The sequence below is a fragment of the Lepisma saccharinum genome, chromosome 19, assembly GCF_977018435.1.
Source record: "Lepisma saccharinum chromosome 19, izLepSacc3.1, whole genome shotgun sequence".
Taxonomy (NCBI): domain Eukaryota; kingdom Metazoa; phylum Arthropoda; class Insecta; order Zygentoma; family Lepismatidae; genus Lepisma; species Lepisma saccharinum.
This window is the reverse complement of record NC_139247.1, coordinates 61,448,098-61,462,829: the sequence shown is the minus strand read 5'-3', so window position 1 is coordinate 61,462,829 and position 14,732 is coordinate 61,448,098. Positions and strand designations below refer to the sequence as shown.

Sequence of the window (14,732 nt, the reverse complement as noted above, 5' to 3'; positions counted from 1 at the left end):
TTTTGTTACAATAAATGGACACTAAAATTGAAGTTTGACGTATGCAATGGTTATTATTTTTATGTTCACTAGCGTTCCATCTTGCTTTGATATATATATATATGTTGAGAGTGTTTCCGTTTTCGTGGCTAGACGACCACGAACACGGAAACCAACATTAAATCTCGACGATTAGATAAGCTGGGGAATATATGGTATGGTGGGGATTGGTGCTCGAAGATCCACGTTAAATTTTGAGTCAGCGCAAGGGGGCCAATTATCTCTGTGGTCATCGTTTTGGACTAAATGGTGATTTTACCACGGTAGTAATAAATAGGGGAATAGAGCAAAGAGAAAAGGGGTGTGGGTCCTTTTTGGAATATTTATACAGATCTAGTTTTTTGGGTAACCAACCTTTTTTGTGGCTCTATTTTTTTTTTGGCCAGTGCTGATGTGAAGTGGTCGCGTGACTTACTGGTATAGCAAAATCTATTTTACTTTTTTGTTTAGCTTCCAAATTTATACCACTATTCTAAAGGACGCGACCACGTCACAGGCCTCCCATGTAAAGTCTACACAATACTTTTCTGAAATTAATGTTAAGTTTATAGACGACGGATTACTTCCATTTCTAGGCATATGAGTAGGTGAACCATCATTTATTATAGTTAACTGCTCCGCCTCCATCCATTCAACAACAGTTCGACCCAACTTATCTGCTGCCTGTCGACCCCACAATGGGTGGTGGCAATTGAAATCTCCAGTTATGATTAATGGAGTCTTGAATAAACTAATCATAGACCTTAAATGCTTCACTGCAATTTTTTTGCGATGTATAAGAAGATGGTATGTAGATCGAGATAACGGTAAATAGACCCTATTTTATTCAAAATTTGCACTTGTATTCCCACTACTTCCACCTGGTATTCTCGAAGAATCACTAAATTGGGATTAAATGATATGGGTTGGAATGCCAGACTTTCATGTACAAATATACCCACTCCTTTTCCGCCTTTTTGATTAAGTACTGCGTGATAATTTTTTTTATTCAATTGAAACTCTTCCATCCCCCCATACTTCACACACACATATAATGAGAGGATGATGCTCTTCTATCAGTTTCATGAGTTCAAGTTTTCTTGAAGGAAACGAGCATAAATTCCATTGCACAAACAAAAACATATTTCGCATGTGATAATTTACTGATTATTATATTTAATGTTGAGCATCTTCATATGATTCAAGCTCTTCAATTAGTTTCAATAACTGTGAAGTAATATTTGCACAATCGACTAGAATATTTTTAATTCTCTGAAGATTATCATCTACAGTTATGTTCGACGTTAGTTTTGCCATAACTTGTTGTTCGCGCCCGTCATCCAACAAGAAGACTCTTTTCTTGTTTCGGCCGCTGTTTGTAGCATTCCAGGAAGGTAATGGTGCTGTAGGTAGACTAATACACATAAATGAAACATTCAATTACATCGAACTGATGTATTCGTTGCAAAATCTACATTATTTGCAGCCAACCTGCAATACATCTCTGGTACAACGTCTCTTCTCTCGTCACAGACTATTCACTCTCTCACTTTCAGTAGGCACTAGTGTCCAGAGAATAATATGGCGGCCATCTTGGCTCCAAAAGCACAAGGTACGGAACATACCGCCCACCTTGAAATGATTAATTTCAACACTTTACAAAGTACATACATAGAACACATTTTTGATGAACAAATTTAAATTGAATGCAATTTTCCCAAAATTTCCTACTGAAAATGACAACACAAAATTAAAAAGAAATTGAACAAACTAATGATTGCCTTTTATGCATAAATTTTAAAGTTTAAGTTCTTTCTCATCGGTGTTCAACTTCACTCACTGGTAAAAGGGACAGCTTCACTGCTGGCCTCTTGTAGGTTCCTTCCTTGGTTCTCACTGTTGCTGCTCTAACCAATCCATCTTCACCTGGATGAACGTTGATTACTCTGCCAAGTCTCCACTGTTGAGGAGAAAGTTGATCATCTCTGACCACAACCAAGTCATCGACCTGTAGATTCCGTTGCTCCCTTCTCCACTTAGGACGTTGTTGTAACTGAGAAAGATAATCCCTACACCATCTGCGCCAGAAATGCTGTGTCAGCCTTTGCACGAGCTGCCACTTCGACAGTCTGTTCAATTTTATTGTAGCAAAGTCCCTATCTGGAGTAGCTATCAAAGCATCTCCTATTAAGAAATGGCCTGGAGTAAGTGCCTGCATGTCATTGGGATCACTGGATAGAGCAGTTAACGGTCTGGAATTCAAACATGCTTCTATTTGTGTTAATACTGTATACAATTCCTCAAAGGTAAGTAGGGCATTCCCCACAACTCTTTTGAGGTGGTATTTAACTGATTTGACACCACTCTCCCACAAACCTCCTGCATGAGGATTACGAGGAACATTAAAATGGCACTGGATGCCTAAGCTGCTTAGAGCACTTGAAATAGTTTCATTGTGCTTTGGTTGTTTTGCCAATCTCATGAATTCCTTTAACTCTCTATTAGCGCCAACAAACGTTGTTCCACAATCACTGTAAATATTACTGGGTTTTCCACGACGAGATACAAATCTCCGAAGTGCAGCCAAAAACGTCTCTGTAGTACCACTGCTCACTATTTCTAAATGAACTGCTTTCGTTGCGAAACAAACAAATAAGGCAATAAAACCCTTATACTGCTTACGAGACCGTCCAACCATTTCCTTCAACAGTATGGGCCCTGCATAATCCACACCACAGTTTATAAATGGACGAGAAGGATTAATCCTAGATTCTGGTAAGCTACCCATTAATTGTTCCCCAGCTTGTGTACAAAAGCGATGACAAGTTACACATTTCTTCACAATGTTACGCACTGTATCTCGCCCTCTCAGTATCCAGAATTTTCGTTGCAATGAGGACAACACTAACTGAGGACCAGCATGAAGATTAAGTAAATGTTCATTTTTAATTAATAAGTGAGTCAATTTGTGCTTTGCAGGTAGCAACATTGGATGTTTATGGTCCACTGTTATTCTTGCTTTGTGTAGCCTCCCTCCAACACGAATGACACCTGCCTCATCAACAAAGGGAGCCGAACACAATAACCTGCTTTTTGTTGGCAGAGGAATTTTAGCTTGCAAACAATGTAATTCTGCTGAGAATTCACTTTTCTGAGCTTGTTTTACAAGAGAGGTTGTTGCTGTCATAAGCTCTTTAGTTGTCAATGCTCCTTGCCTTCTCTGATTCACTGACTGACGAGTATTGAATACAAATCGTTGGATCCATGCCATTATTCTCTGCATTTTAGAAAAGCTTGAATATCTACTGATCAGATCCTCTTCTACTGTAATGTACATAACTGTAATGGCAATCTTCTTCTCTTCTTTTGTTACTTCTTCCAAAATTTCGTTGCTTGTCTCATGATGATCAAACGTTGCCAATGAAGTTGCTCGTAAGAACTCTGGTCCCGCCCACCATAACTCACACTGAGCTAAGGCTGAAGCACTGATACCTCTTGTAGCAAGATCTGCAGGATTTGATTTTCCCATGATGTGTGACCATTGTTCACGACGAAGACTCTCCTGCACTTCTGCCACTCGATTTGCTACAAATGTTTTCCACCTGCTTGGTGTTGAGGATAACCAAGCAAGCACAATGGTAGAATCAGTCCACACACATGCATCTTCCAATTTGTAGGATAGTGCATTGGAGATTACTACGAGCAATCGTGTCAATAAAACTGCCGCTGATAGTTCTAGCCTTGGTAGAGACATTTGCTTGATTGGAGCCACCTTAGTCTTTGCTCCTACCAACCTCACTTCAAAATGACCATCGACATAAACTGAGCGAAGGTACACTACCGCACAGTATGCTTGTTGTGATGCATCACAGAAACCCACTAATTGACAAGCTATAGCATTTGCAGATACAATAGCACGTTTGATTTGTAATTGTTGCAGTACAGGAAGTTCACTACAAAAATGTAGCCACAGTTCGCATGTTTCCACGGATAATGCCTCATCCCAGCCCAACTTTTCTTTCCACAATTCTTGAATGAGTATTTTTGCTTGTATGACTGTTGGGGATAAGAAACCAAGAGGATCAAACAATTTTGCAATGTCAGATAACAATAGTCTTTTCGTCAATGTGTGACGTTTTGGTGGTAAAGTCACAAGAAAAGTGAAGTGGTCAGCACCAGGATGCCACCTTAGACCTAACGTTTTCACAAGTTCACTGCAATGGATATCTAAAGGCACATTAGTTTCTCTCAACTCTACAGGTACTGCTGTCAACACTTGTGGCTCACTAGAGGACCATTTACGTAACTCAAAACCACCCTTTGCTAGTAACTGTATCAATTGTGACTGCAATTCGATAGCTTCTTCCACATTGCTGGCACCAGATACCAAATCGTCAACATAAAAATCATTTAATAACACTGGGGCTGCTAATGGAAATGCATTCATTTCATCAATAGCTAACTGCTGAAGACACTTTGTTGCAAGATAAGGTGCACTGGATGTCCCGTACGTCACCGTGAGTAGCCTATAGTCCCTTATCAATTCTTGAGGATTGTCGCGCCACACTATTCGCTGAAAGTCTGTATCTGATGGATGAATCAATATTTGTCGATACATTTTGGAAATGTCTGCACACAAAGGAATTTGATGCTTCCTGAACCTGAGTAACAATGGAAAGATATCACCTTGCAATTTTGGCCCAACTTGAAGCTTATCGTTGAGACTAATCCCTGTTGAAGTCACTGAACTGGCATCGAAAACTACACGAAGAGGTGTACTGGTGGAATTTGGATTGATTACAGCATGATGCGGTAAATAGAAACTATCACATGGTTTCTTTTTCACTTCACTTGCAGGAACATGCTCCATATGTCCCAAGTCTAAATATTCATGCATGAATTCTGAGTACTTCTGATGAAAAACAGGAGACCTTGCAAACTTCCGCTCCATTTGCTGTAATCTCGCCACAGCTGTTTCACGAGAGTATCCTAAGGGAGGACTGTTTTCCTTGAATGGAAGGCTCACACTGAACTTATTCTTTTCTCGAACATGAGTCACCGAAAAGTGCTCTTCACATTGTATCTCCTCTAATGTCAGATGCATTTGCCTTGGGACCTCCTCTACCTCCCAGAACTGGCGAAGTGCACTATCAAGACTACAAGATGCATGAAATGATGCTACTGTTCTTACCTTGGGAAAGTCCACACTGCCACAAAGAATCCAACCAAGAACAGTACGTAGTGCAGTAGGTGTTCCCTTTGGCCCAACACGTTTGCCACTTTGCATAAGAAAAGGAAACAAATCTGCTCCAAGTAAAATGTCCACCGGTTCCATCACATAAAACCTTGGATCTGCCAACTTCAGTCCTTGAATATGTGTCCACTTCCTGAAATCTGGTAAAGGTTCCCTGGGAATGTTTCCTGTTATTTTAGGAAGTACGATTGCCCTTGTGGTGAATGTTTTCCTTCTGCTACTGGGTTGGAATTGTAGATCCACTACTGCACTGCCTACACCTACGCCTGTTGCTGTAATTCCATTCACAGTGATGTCTGCCTTACGCTGACGTAAACCTAACCTTTGCACACATCGTGAGGTCACAAAGGAAGTCTCTGAGGCACAGTCCAGGAGCGCACGAACTGGTTGATAAACACCATCTCTTCCCTGCACATAAACAACTGCGGTGGATAGCAACACTGGCTTTAGTCCCTTGTCTCCTTCTCCAGCCACATGAGAAGAAACTTCTTGGGGGGAAGTTGTTGTTTCACTAGAGTCACTCTGCTTATAATAGTGTAACAAAGTATGATGCTTTTTATTGCAAACGCGGCACGCACCTGAGTCACATACCGATGCCCTATGATGACTTTGAATGCAATTATAACACAAACCCTTTTCTCTAACAAATTTAATTCTGTCCATTACCGAAAGGCTTTTGAAGTCTTTGCACTTGTGTAGTGCATGATGCAGTTTACATTTTTCACAGGTATCATCCGACACTGCATGATACACACCCTTGAACTGGGAGCTATTGTGAGTCGATTGCTTCAATCTCTGAGCACTGAGATTAGAAGCTGATAATGCACGAGAACGCTGATCAAGAAAGTCACTCAACTCCTGAAATGTAGGCAACTCGGTTGTCTTTAATGAAAGTTCCCATTGTTGTCTAGTATCACTGTCCATTTTTTCTGTCACATGAAAAACTAGGATAGGATCCCAATGTTCTATGGGAATGTCCATCACTTTCAACATGCGAACACACTCGGTAGTTGTGTCTAGCAGGCTACGTAAGGCTGCTGCGGATTCACGTTGTACTTTGGGTTGCGCGACTAAACGCTTGATTGTGTCCATAACAATTTCCCGTTTGTTTTGATAACGCGAATTTAGAATGTTCCACGCCTCTGCATAGTTATCATCAGTCACCGACATGGACTGGATAAGCAATGCAGGTTGCCCCTTTAACGAAGCTTTCAAATACTGTAGCTTTTGCGCACAGGATAACTGTTTGTTTTTGTCCACCGACGCGATAAACAAATCACGGAAAGAAAGCCACTCTTGCAATTGTCCCGTGAACACAGGCAGCGTGAGCTTCGGGAGACGCACTTCACTTGTTCGTGCTTCTGTCGATGACGTCACCGTAGCTTGAGTCTGTTGCTGCTGCAACGAACAAAGCCTGCACATGGTTGCATCCAAACGGTCTTGAATATAACCGATTTCACAGTCATAACTCTCAAAAGTTGCATCATCACACGCACTAGCCAGGTCTAATAATAACTGTTTGCAATCGTCCGTTAGTTGTTTGGCTTTGTTTACCGATAACGCGATTGTCCCATTGTCCAATAAACCCGCGTTCACTTTATTCTCAAGGCGAGTAACTTCTCGCTTGAGCACAGTCTTTGCTGCCGATATGGCTTCCATGTTTATTAAGTCGCGCACGGATTGTTGTTGTCCAAACTACAATGCACGCACGAAACACTTCCTGGCACTACAAAAGGTGCACTGAAACTGGTTACACGTAGCAAACCGTATGTCAATGTATTTATTCACAGTTCACGAATGCACGCTAACACAAAAGTTCAACACAACACAACGAATGCTGATCGCTGCCAACATCCGGCACAAGGAGGACCATGTTCGCGCCCGTCATCCAACAAGAAGACTCTTTTCTTGTTTCGGCCGCTGTTTGTAGCATTCCAGGAAGGTCATGGTGCTGTAGGTAGACTAATACACATAAATGAAACATTCAATTACATCGAACTGATGTATTCGTTGCAAAATCTACATTATTTGCAGCCAACCTGCAATACATCTCTGGTACAACGTCTCTTCTCTCGTCACAGACTATTCACTCTCTCACTTTCAGTAGGCACTAGTGTCCAGAGAATAATATGGCGGCCATCTTGGCTCCAAAAGCACAAGGTACGGAACACTTGTAATAAACTAATCATTATTTGCTTTTGAGAGTCATATTGTGGGATGCTAGTCCGTAATTTTCGTTTTTCCGTTGTTGTCACTGACGTTGGACTGCTTTGGGAATTTAGTAAAATATAATCTGGTCTTTCTTGTTCGTTTTGGGTTTTAGGTTTGTCACACGACTTTAGATTTTGTATACCTTTATTTATCATAACCTCTTTACTTTTAAATATCTTCCCAAGTCTTCGATCAGCATAATTATTGTTCATGTTGTAAAGTTGAGGTTGAGAAGATTTCCAAGAATATAAGTTTCTTGATGTCCCTGATTCCTCATCTCTTAGAGTGGCCAGCACCTCATATCTGTTACCTGTTGTAATTGCTGAACTTGGAGCTTGTACAAATGAAGACTCTGCTTTAGTTGTTTTTAACACTGGGAAATCTTGTACTATGTTTGCATAAGAATAATCGTCTCTTTCTGTCATAAATGAACTACTAGAACTAACTTTTCTCTTTGCTTCTTGAAATGAACAGCCCTCATATGCCATCACCTTCTGAATGTATCTTTCCTCTTCCCACTTACTGCACGACCTCTCAGTTGCAAGATGATTTCCCGAGCAATTTTTGCATTTAGGTACTGCAGCACATATATCATCATGTTCATAATCCCCGCACCTTGGACATATAGCTTTGGACTTACAAACATCCTTTGTATGAGAGAAACGGAAACAGTTCCTGCACTGCATCACAGATTTTATTTTGGGTTGCACCTGAAATATGTTACTGAGTAGCTTTTCATGCGAGGGCAACCTTTGTGATTGAAACGTTACGCTGATCAATTTGGTCCGTTTGAACACAAATTCCCCATTTTCTTGATAAATCTTCTTCTTCATTCTTTCCATTTTGGTTATTGGAATATTTCTCTCAGCCTCTGCTTCATCTTGTACTTCTTCTAAATTTATATGTAACGGTAACCCATATTAGTCCCATTCTGTGTAAAAGACTCTTCGGGATTTTGACATTTACCTTATACTTCTGAAATTCTTTGTTCAAGTAAAAGTCATTTGCATCATTGGATGTTAAAAAGCAAACCTTTGCACGATTAGGACCCGATGCCATAACATAATTCACCTTAATTCTAGCTTCTCTTAAGTGACTACCTAACATAATAGCACTAAAGCTACCAACATTGTGTTCTACGCCTTCAACAAGAACAATGTATGGGCCATCGTGCCCAGGCTAGTATAAGTCATTTTTTATTTATATTATTCTTTGATTGCATTGTACGTACGCTCTAATACGTTTGCTTTGAAAATTTTTGGAGCATTTATAGATTCCTCCTTTCCACTAACTTTTGCTCGATTTCGATTTGTGTTCTGACTTTTTGGTTGTTTAGCAACCGATTCAACATCCATATTTTCTCCGTCTTTATTTGAAGACGTATCCTTTTTTACTTCCACTATTTCATTCATCTCCATTTGGACGTCCTCTCTGTTTTGATTAATAATTTCCTTGCTACACATTTCCCTCACTTGACTGAAATTTGTTGAATTTCTTACAAGAAATAAACTTTATGTGGATGGCCCAAAGCCTTCCATGCTATCTAGATTTTAACACTGATTTATCTTCTAAATCACAAGATTATTTAATATTAACTTACGTTTCAATAAATGTACTGTCTTGTAATGACACAGAACACTTTTACAATAAAAACGATTATTAAATCCACAATTTAAGCTTGAATTTGTCTGTAACTATATATTACGCAACTAGCTAATATTTTCCAGACATTATGAAACATAAAGGCATTTGGATCCAATCAACTGTAACAATAAAAGATAATGAGCAAATAGTGTTTACATATAAATTGTTAAACATTTGGTTACAATAATTAGTTTATGTAATCATAACACTTACGAAAGTATTCCATTTCACTACACAAAAACAATTGACAAACAATTCAACAACCTTGATTACTGATTCATGATATAGTGCACGGACATGTATAGTGGGACCACAGGCAAAAGGGCCTTCGCAGATCCGCTTGTTCTGTGCATCGTATTCGCGCGTGGAGGAAAGGGGCAGAGAGAAGCAGACTTCCTTATGGCCCGATTTAAACGGATGGAGGGGAAAATGTGCGAAGGCTTTCGGACGAAGGTTCTTTGTGGTCGCTCTATAATTATATTTTCTTCCTCGATCTTTCCTAAGTAACTTAAATATAATTTCTAGCAGAAATACATGAAATAACATAAAACATAAATATTATAATGACCATTATAATTTATTTAGCGAGTAATTCTGTTTAATTGTGTTTTCTATTTGTCTCCTTGGTGAAATTATATTTTAAGCAAGGTACAAATTCAGAAGCTTTAGATTCGAATCCCAGATAAGGTATGGGTTGGTTTTTAGACGTCCTCCTTCTATTTAATCAGGTCATATTAGATCATATTTCGGTGTCGACGAATCGGGTCGATCACCCCTCCCCTCCCCTCCCTCTCATGACGCCCATGCTTGAAACGGATCTTGAACTTAAAAGCCTAAGCTTAGGCATTTTAGGGCAAATGTTCAGATTAATTACAACTAAAGTTCAAAAGAATTATGTTTGTTATTTTTATCTTGTTATTTTATTATTACCTCCTTCTCCTCTTCTTTATCCATTTGGGTACGAGGAATCGAGAGCACTTTCTTGGTGAATTTCTCTCCCTACATACAAAAAATAAGATAACTCAAACTCATTGTTGTAACATAAAATATGTTAGACAAGCAACAGCTTCTTTACTTGAAAAGTTTATTTGTATACACTTTTTGGCGGAATAATAGCATTAAGTTATAAAAAAAAGCTGATATGGTAACAGCACACTTGTCATAGGGATGAATATGAATGTCCATACGTTATGAAAATTTTGTAATAATTTTAAAGATGGATGAAGTGAAATGAACTAGATGCTTATTTTTGTATTGATAAAGTTTATCAGTCAAAAAATATTATTTTTTAAATTTAGTCATGACGTAAATAGCAAGAGAAATACTACAAAACACATGGATATGAACTTACTTCATTAATAACATTTTGTCCTGACCAAGTTGTAAAAAAATAGAAAAGCAACCACGATGCACTTTCTGAAATTGCACCAATTGCATACACGTAATCTCTGTTCAAAGCTCCAATTATTCCAAAGTAAGTACCCACGGTTAGCAGAAACATCACGGACAATATGCGCAACAGAAAAGGCCAGAGAAAAACATTACCAGAAGAACAAGTCAAATCGGTGAGACTTATGTATAAGTTGCGTATTTCTGCGATGGTTTTCTTATCCTTCCGTAATGATAGAACATAACTTAGATCCCTGGATAAGCTCTCAAATACAGTGCATATGCAAGAACAGAAATAAATTAGCATACCGTCAGGCAACGTGTCCATACATATTGAAACTGCTATCAAAGAGGACCTCAAAACAACAGAGAATTGTGTTCCCATTGAAATGATGAAAGAAGTAAATAGAAGTAAACAAGCGAAAGCACTAATATATGAAAGAGACACTTTTCTGCTTCCCAAGTTGATCGGGTGCTTAAGAACTTCTTTGTATTTACTTTGGAAACAGAGCCATTGATTGCAGTACAGCTCAAACTTACGACAACCTAACCACCAAAAGATTGTGTTCACTGGCTTTAGTAATATGTAACACATGAGTAGAATCATCAGAACATCGCCATACATTAGAAATGATTTGTGTACTGCTGAATTGGCCGAGAGGAAATACACACCAAAGAGGACTGACGACGAAATACAACAATACACCACAGCCCATGAGCAATGTGCAAATTTGACACCATAAGGAAAATTGAATGAAAATGGGAAAATCCCAAGCATACGTCCGAGATACAGCAGCGGCTCCATTCCATGCAAAAACATGTTAGTGTTCTCAAAACCCTTACGGAGCGTTTTCTCCACAGTAAAAACCTTAGGAAATGGACGCATTTTCCTTATGATAGCTTTGCACATTTAGTTCAGAAACTCCTTGTAAAATATCGACTGAAATGTCCCTATTCTGTGTAACATAAATCACAGCCATATTTATAGATACAATCAGTAAAGGCTTCGCAAACACAATCCACTCTACTTAGTTTGTAAGTCCATCAAAGTGTCCACAATGAAAATACAATGATGAAATCCAGATGTGACAAAAGATATTTACTTTTAAGGAGGGACATTACTCTAGCAAATTAACCATTTTTAAGGAAATACCTGTTAGGATATTTGGGAACGTTTAAAACTAACAATCAATTAGCATATGATAATGTATCCTTGATGTAAGAGAGTTAAGTTATTAACCCTCCCTGAGCATGTCATTATCTTGATGGATTTGTTTGAATTGGAACATGAACAAAAGAAGTGTCCTCAGTCGATATCTAATCTGGACTGTCCGGTACTTTAGCAACTTTCCTGCATGGTTGTTGCTTTCATATAGCGTAGTAAGGCTGTATGATAAAACCACATGTGGCCATCCTTGCCCCCCCCCCCCCTCCAGACGTCCATGTACCTACATTATTAAACTTTCACCTAGAAATTTAGTGTAGAGGAACCTTATTGCCGTTATTAAACGATATTATACTCTTAAAGAAAATAAAGTATTTTCAAGCCGATGAAAGTTAAAAGCAACTACGGGGGAAGGGGGAGTAGTGGCGTAACCACCGGGGACAATGGGCATTGTCACACGTCAACTTGGTGAGTTTCCGGTTCTTTTCATGTATCAATCATTATTGCGTGTGTAGTACTAATTCGATGAATCATTTATAGTAACCCTGTACTTAGACGGTGACAGGATTTGAACCCTAGAGGTGCGGAACTTCCTATGAGGGGGTGATGTGTATTTTATAGAAAAAATGTCAAAAATTACAGAAAGAGTAACCGAGCTCACATTAATAGGAGATTGTGAAACTCCTATTCCTGACCTTCTGGTATACATTGAAGTTGATATCTTCGCAGTTTATGCTTTTTAATTGGCTCTCCCCTCGTGAATACAAAGCAGAGGTAGATGATTTAACACAGTTGTCCCCAAGTTCACACAGAAAACTAAATGCATCAAATCAATATGATTAACCAGAAACGTATTGATTGATGCACTAAAGTGTTGTTTTTGCATTTGCTAATTATCAGGTTTACAATTTGATGCATTTTTAAATAACAACTGTAAAGGTAAGGACAAAGTGCATCATATGAGGCAAGCGAGTATTTCTCTCTATGTCGAGCAGTACTTTAATGAGTCAATTTATGTGCTTCTTGATGCACCTTCCTGCGTGTTTTTCGATGATGCACTTAGACATTTGGTCAGAGCTACAGATTTTATGCATTTTTTTTTGTTTCAACTGATGCATTTACTTTCCTGTGTGTATACCCAAAGAATGTCTTACAAGAACCTAATACTCACACCCCCGGTCCATTTCGCCAGTAAGTAAAAGTGAAGGGGGAAGTGCAAGAGCCTCTTGCAATATCTGTGCCCCTAATGCTTGCGTCCGTAATTCTAAATCTGGCCGAGCCACAAACAGAGTAAGAAGTTGATTAAGACATTTCGAGAAATGAATAGTTAACATCCTATCTATCAAACCACCATATTCATCTCTCTTCACCACTAAGTGATGCCTCTATTTATCTTACCTCTAGTTTCTTCTTTGGTTTAGGGCAAGATGGATTGACTTTCAGTCATTCATAGTGCTGCAAATAAACTCCATGGTGCTGCCACCTACGTACATTTCCGACTCTCGAGTATTCAATGAAGTCCTAGAGGTTCTAGACTTTGTTGACAGTCAGATTATCTTAACATCTCCAGTAAACTGCACGGGTCTGGCGAGCCTACCAACAGGGCATAGCGAAAACAAGGGGGTTAGCGATTGGTGCTGGGTTGAAGTGACGTCAGCGACTCGCTTATTTATTGGATGGTTCTGGAGTTACAACTCTCTCCACAGTTGCAATAGGGATGTTACGCAAATAATCCCCCTCTACAGTTAGACTTTGTCCCATTGAAAATTTGCAGACACAATTACCCTTTCCTTTAGTATGTAATGTTATTTAATTATCAAATTTCTCTTACTGTGACAAACAAATTATGCTCTCCTTTTTAAAATTTCTACTATGCTGATGGGGATCAAACCTACGATCTAGCGCAATGAGCACATTTTACTGAACAAATAAGAAATGAATTTAAGTTTAACATTTTTATATTTTAATATCAAATATTAATCACAATCATTCAAATATTTTTGTATTTATGTTATAATTAACATAAACTTCCAATCCCATGCTCTTACACTGCTCCCGGGTTCGAATCCCGCTCGGGCTTGGTTGTTTGTGAATGTCCATTAATCACTTTCATAATTTCATCACTCATCCCCATCTTCGCAAATTAGCCAAGAGGCACAAAACGCGAAGTAAAATAAACTAAATCAATCAAAACCATGATCTTACAACACGAGCACCTTCGATTCCCATAAAGTTTTTTTTCTAATTTTATTTATTTAGCGTCGCTTTAATGCCACTTATGGATAACCGCGACGATGAGGATGAGTGATAACATGATGAAATAGATGAAGGAACACTCACAAAACACGTCCAAGCCGGGAATTGAACCGGGGACCCCTGACCTCGTAGAACGTTGTGATAACCATTCCGCTACTGAAGTCGGTATCACAAAGTTTATACAAAATAGTATGTTCACAACGTCTGTTCATTTTGACAGCTATCATTTACGCAGGATCAAACTGTGTTCGTAACAAGGAGTTATGTGTATATCACGCATGGCTATAATTAAACGTTTCACTACAAATTGTTTAAAGGTACCAACCCAACATTACATGCATTTGAAGTCTTATATAAATGCCAGTGTATGTAAAACTGAAATCCCAGAATCATACAGGGGTCACAAAAAATTGGGCGTACCCCCTTCCTTTATTCTCGATACTACCATGGTAACAGTTGGATTACTTGATAGAACACATACCTGTGTCATTGATTAACCACCTCTGGGGTTTATTGGAGGCCCTTCAGAACGTATTGAGGGGAACGTCACCGCCGGAAAAAGGTCTTATTCACACTTGCATTGCGAAGTGTGCCACAATATGGCGCAGAGTTCGGCCGTGCTAGGAAAAAGACGGTCTCCATACCGATGTTCCGGACACATAAACCATCAGGTATGTGTTCATATCAAGCATTCAACCATGACCATCGTAGTGTTGAAAATACGGGGGGCTACGCTCCCTGTACTTTTATTTCGTAAAGTATAAATCTACAAACAGATGTTTAAGTATATATTTT

At 39.0% G+C, this 14,732-nt stretch overlaps 1 protein-coding gene across 1 annotated transcript; it reads right to left on the bottom strand.

Annotated features, from left to right (window-relative positions):
• Positions 1 to 1,834: 1,834 nt before the first annotated feature.
• LOC146003036 (uncharacterized) lies at positions 1,835 to 6,931 on the bottom strand. Its single transcript, XM_083141199.1, has one exon. It carries the CDS (start codon positions 6,929 to 6,931, stop codon positions 1,835 to 1,837), a length of 5,097 nt encoding a protein of 1,698 aa, XP_082997325.1.
• Positions 6,932 to 14,732: the final 7,801 nt, after the last annotated feature.

Bases quoted from the DNA above. Each gene is read 5' to 3' on its own strand.
- LOC146003036 (XM_083141199.1), bottom strand. From the start codon at position 6,931: ATGGAAGCCATATCGGCAGCAAAGACTGTGCTCAAGCGAGAAGTTACT.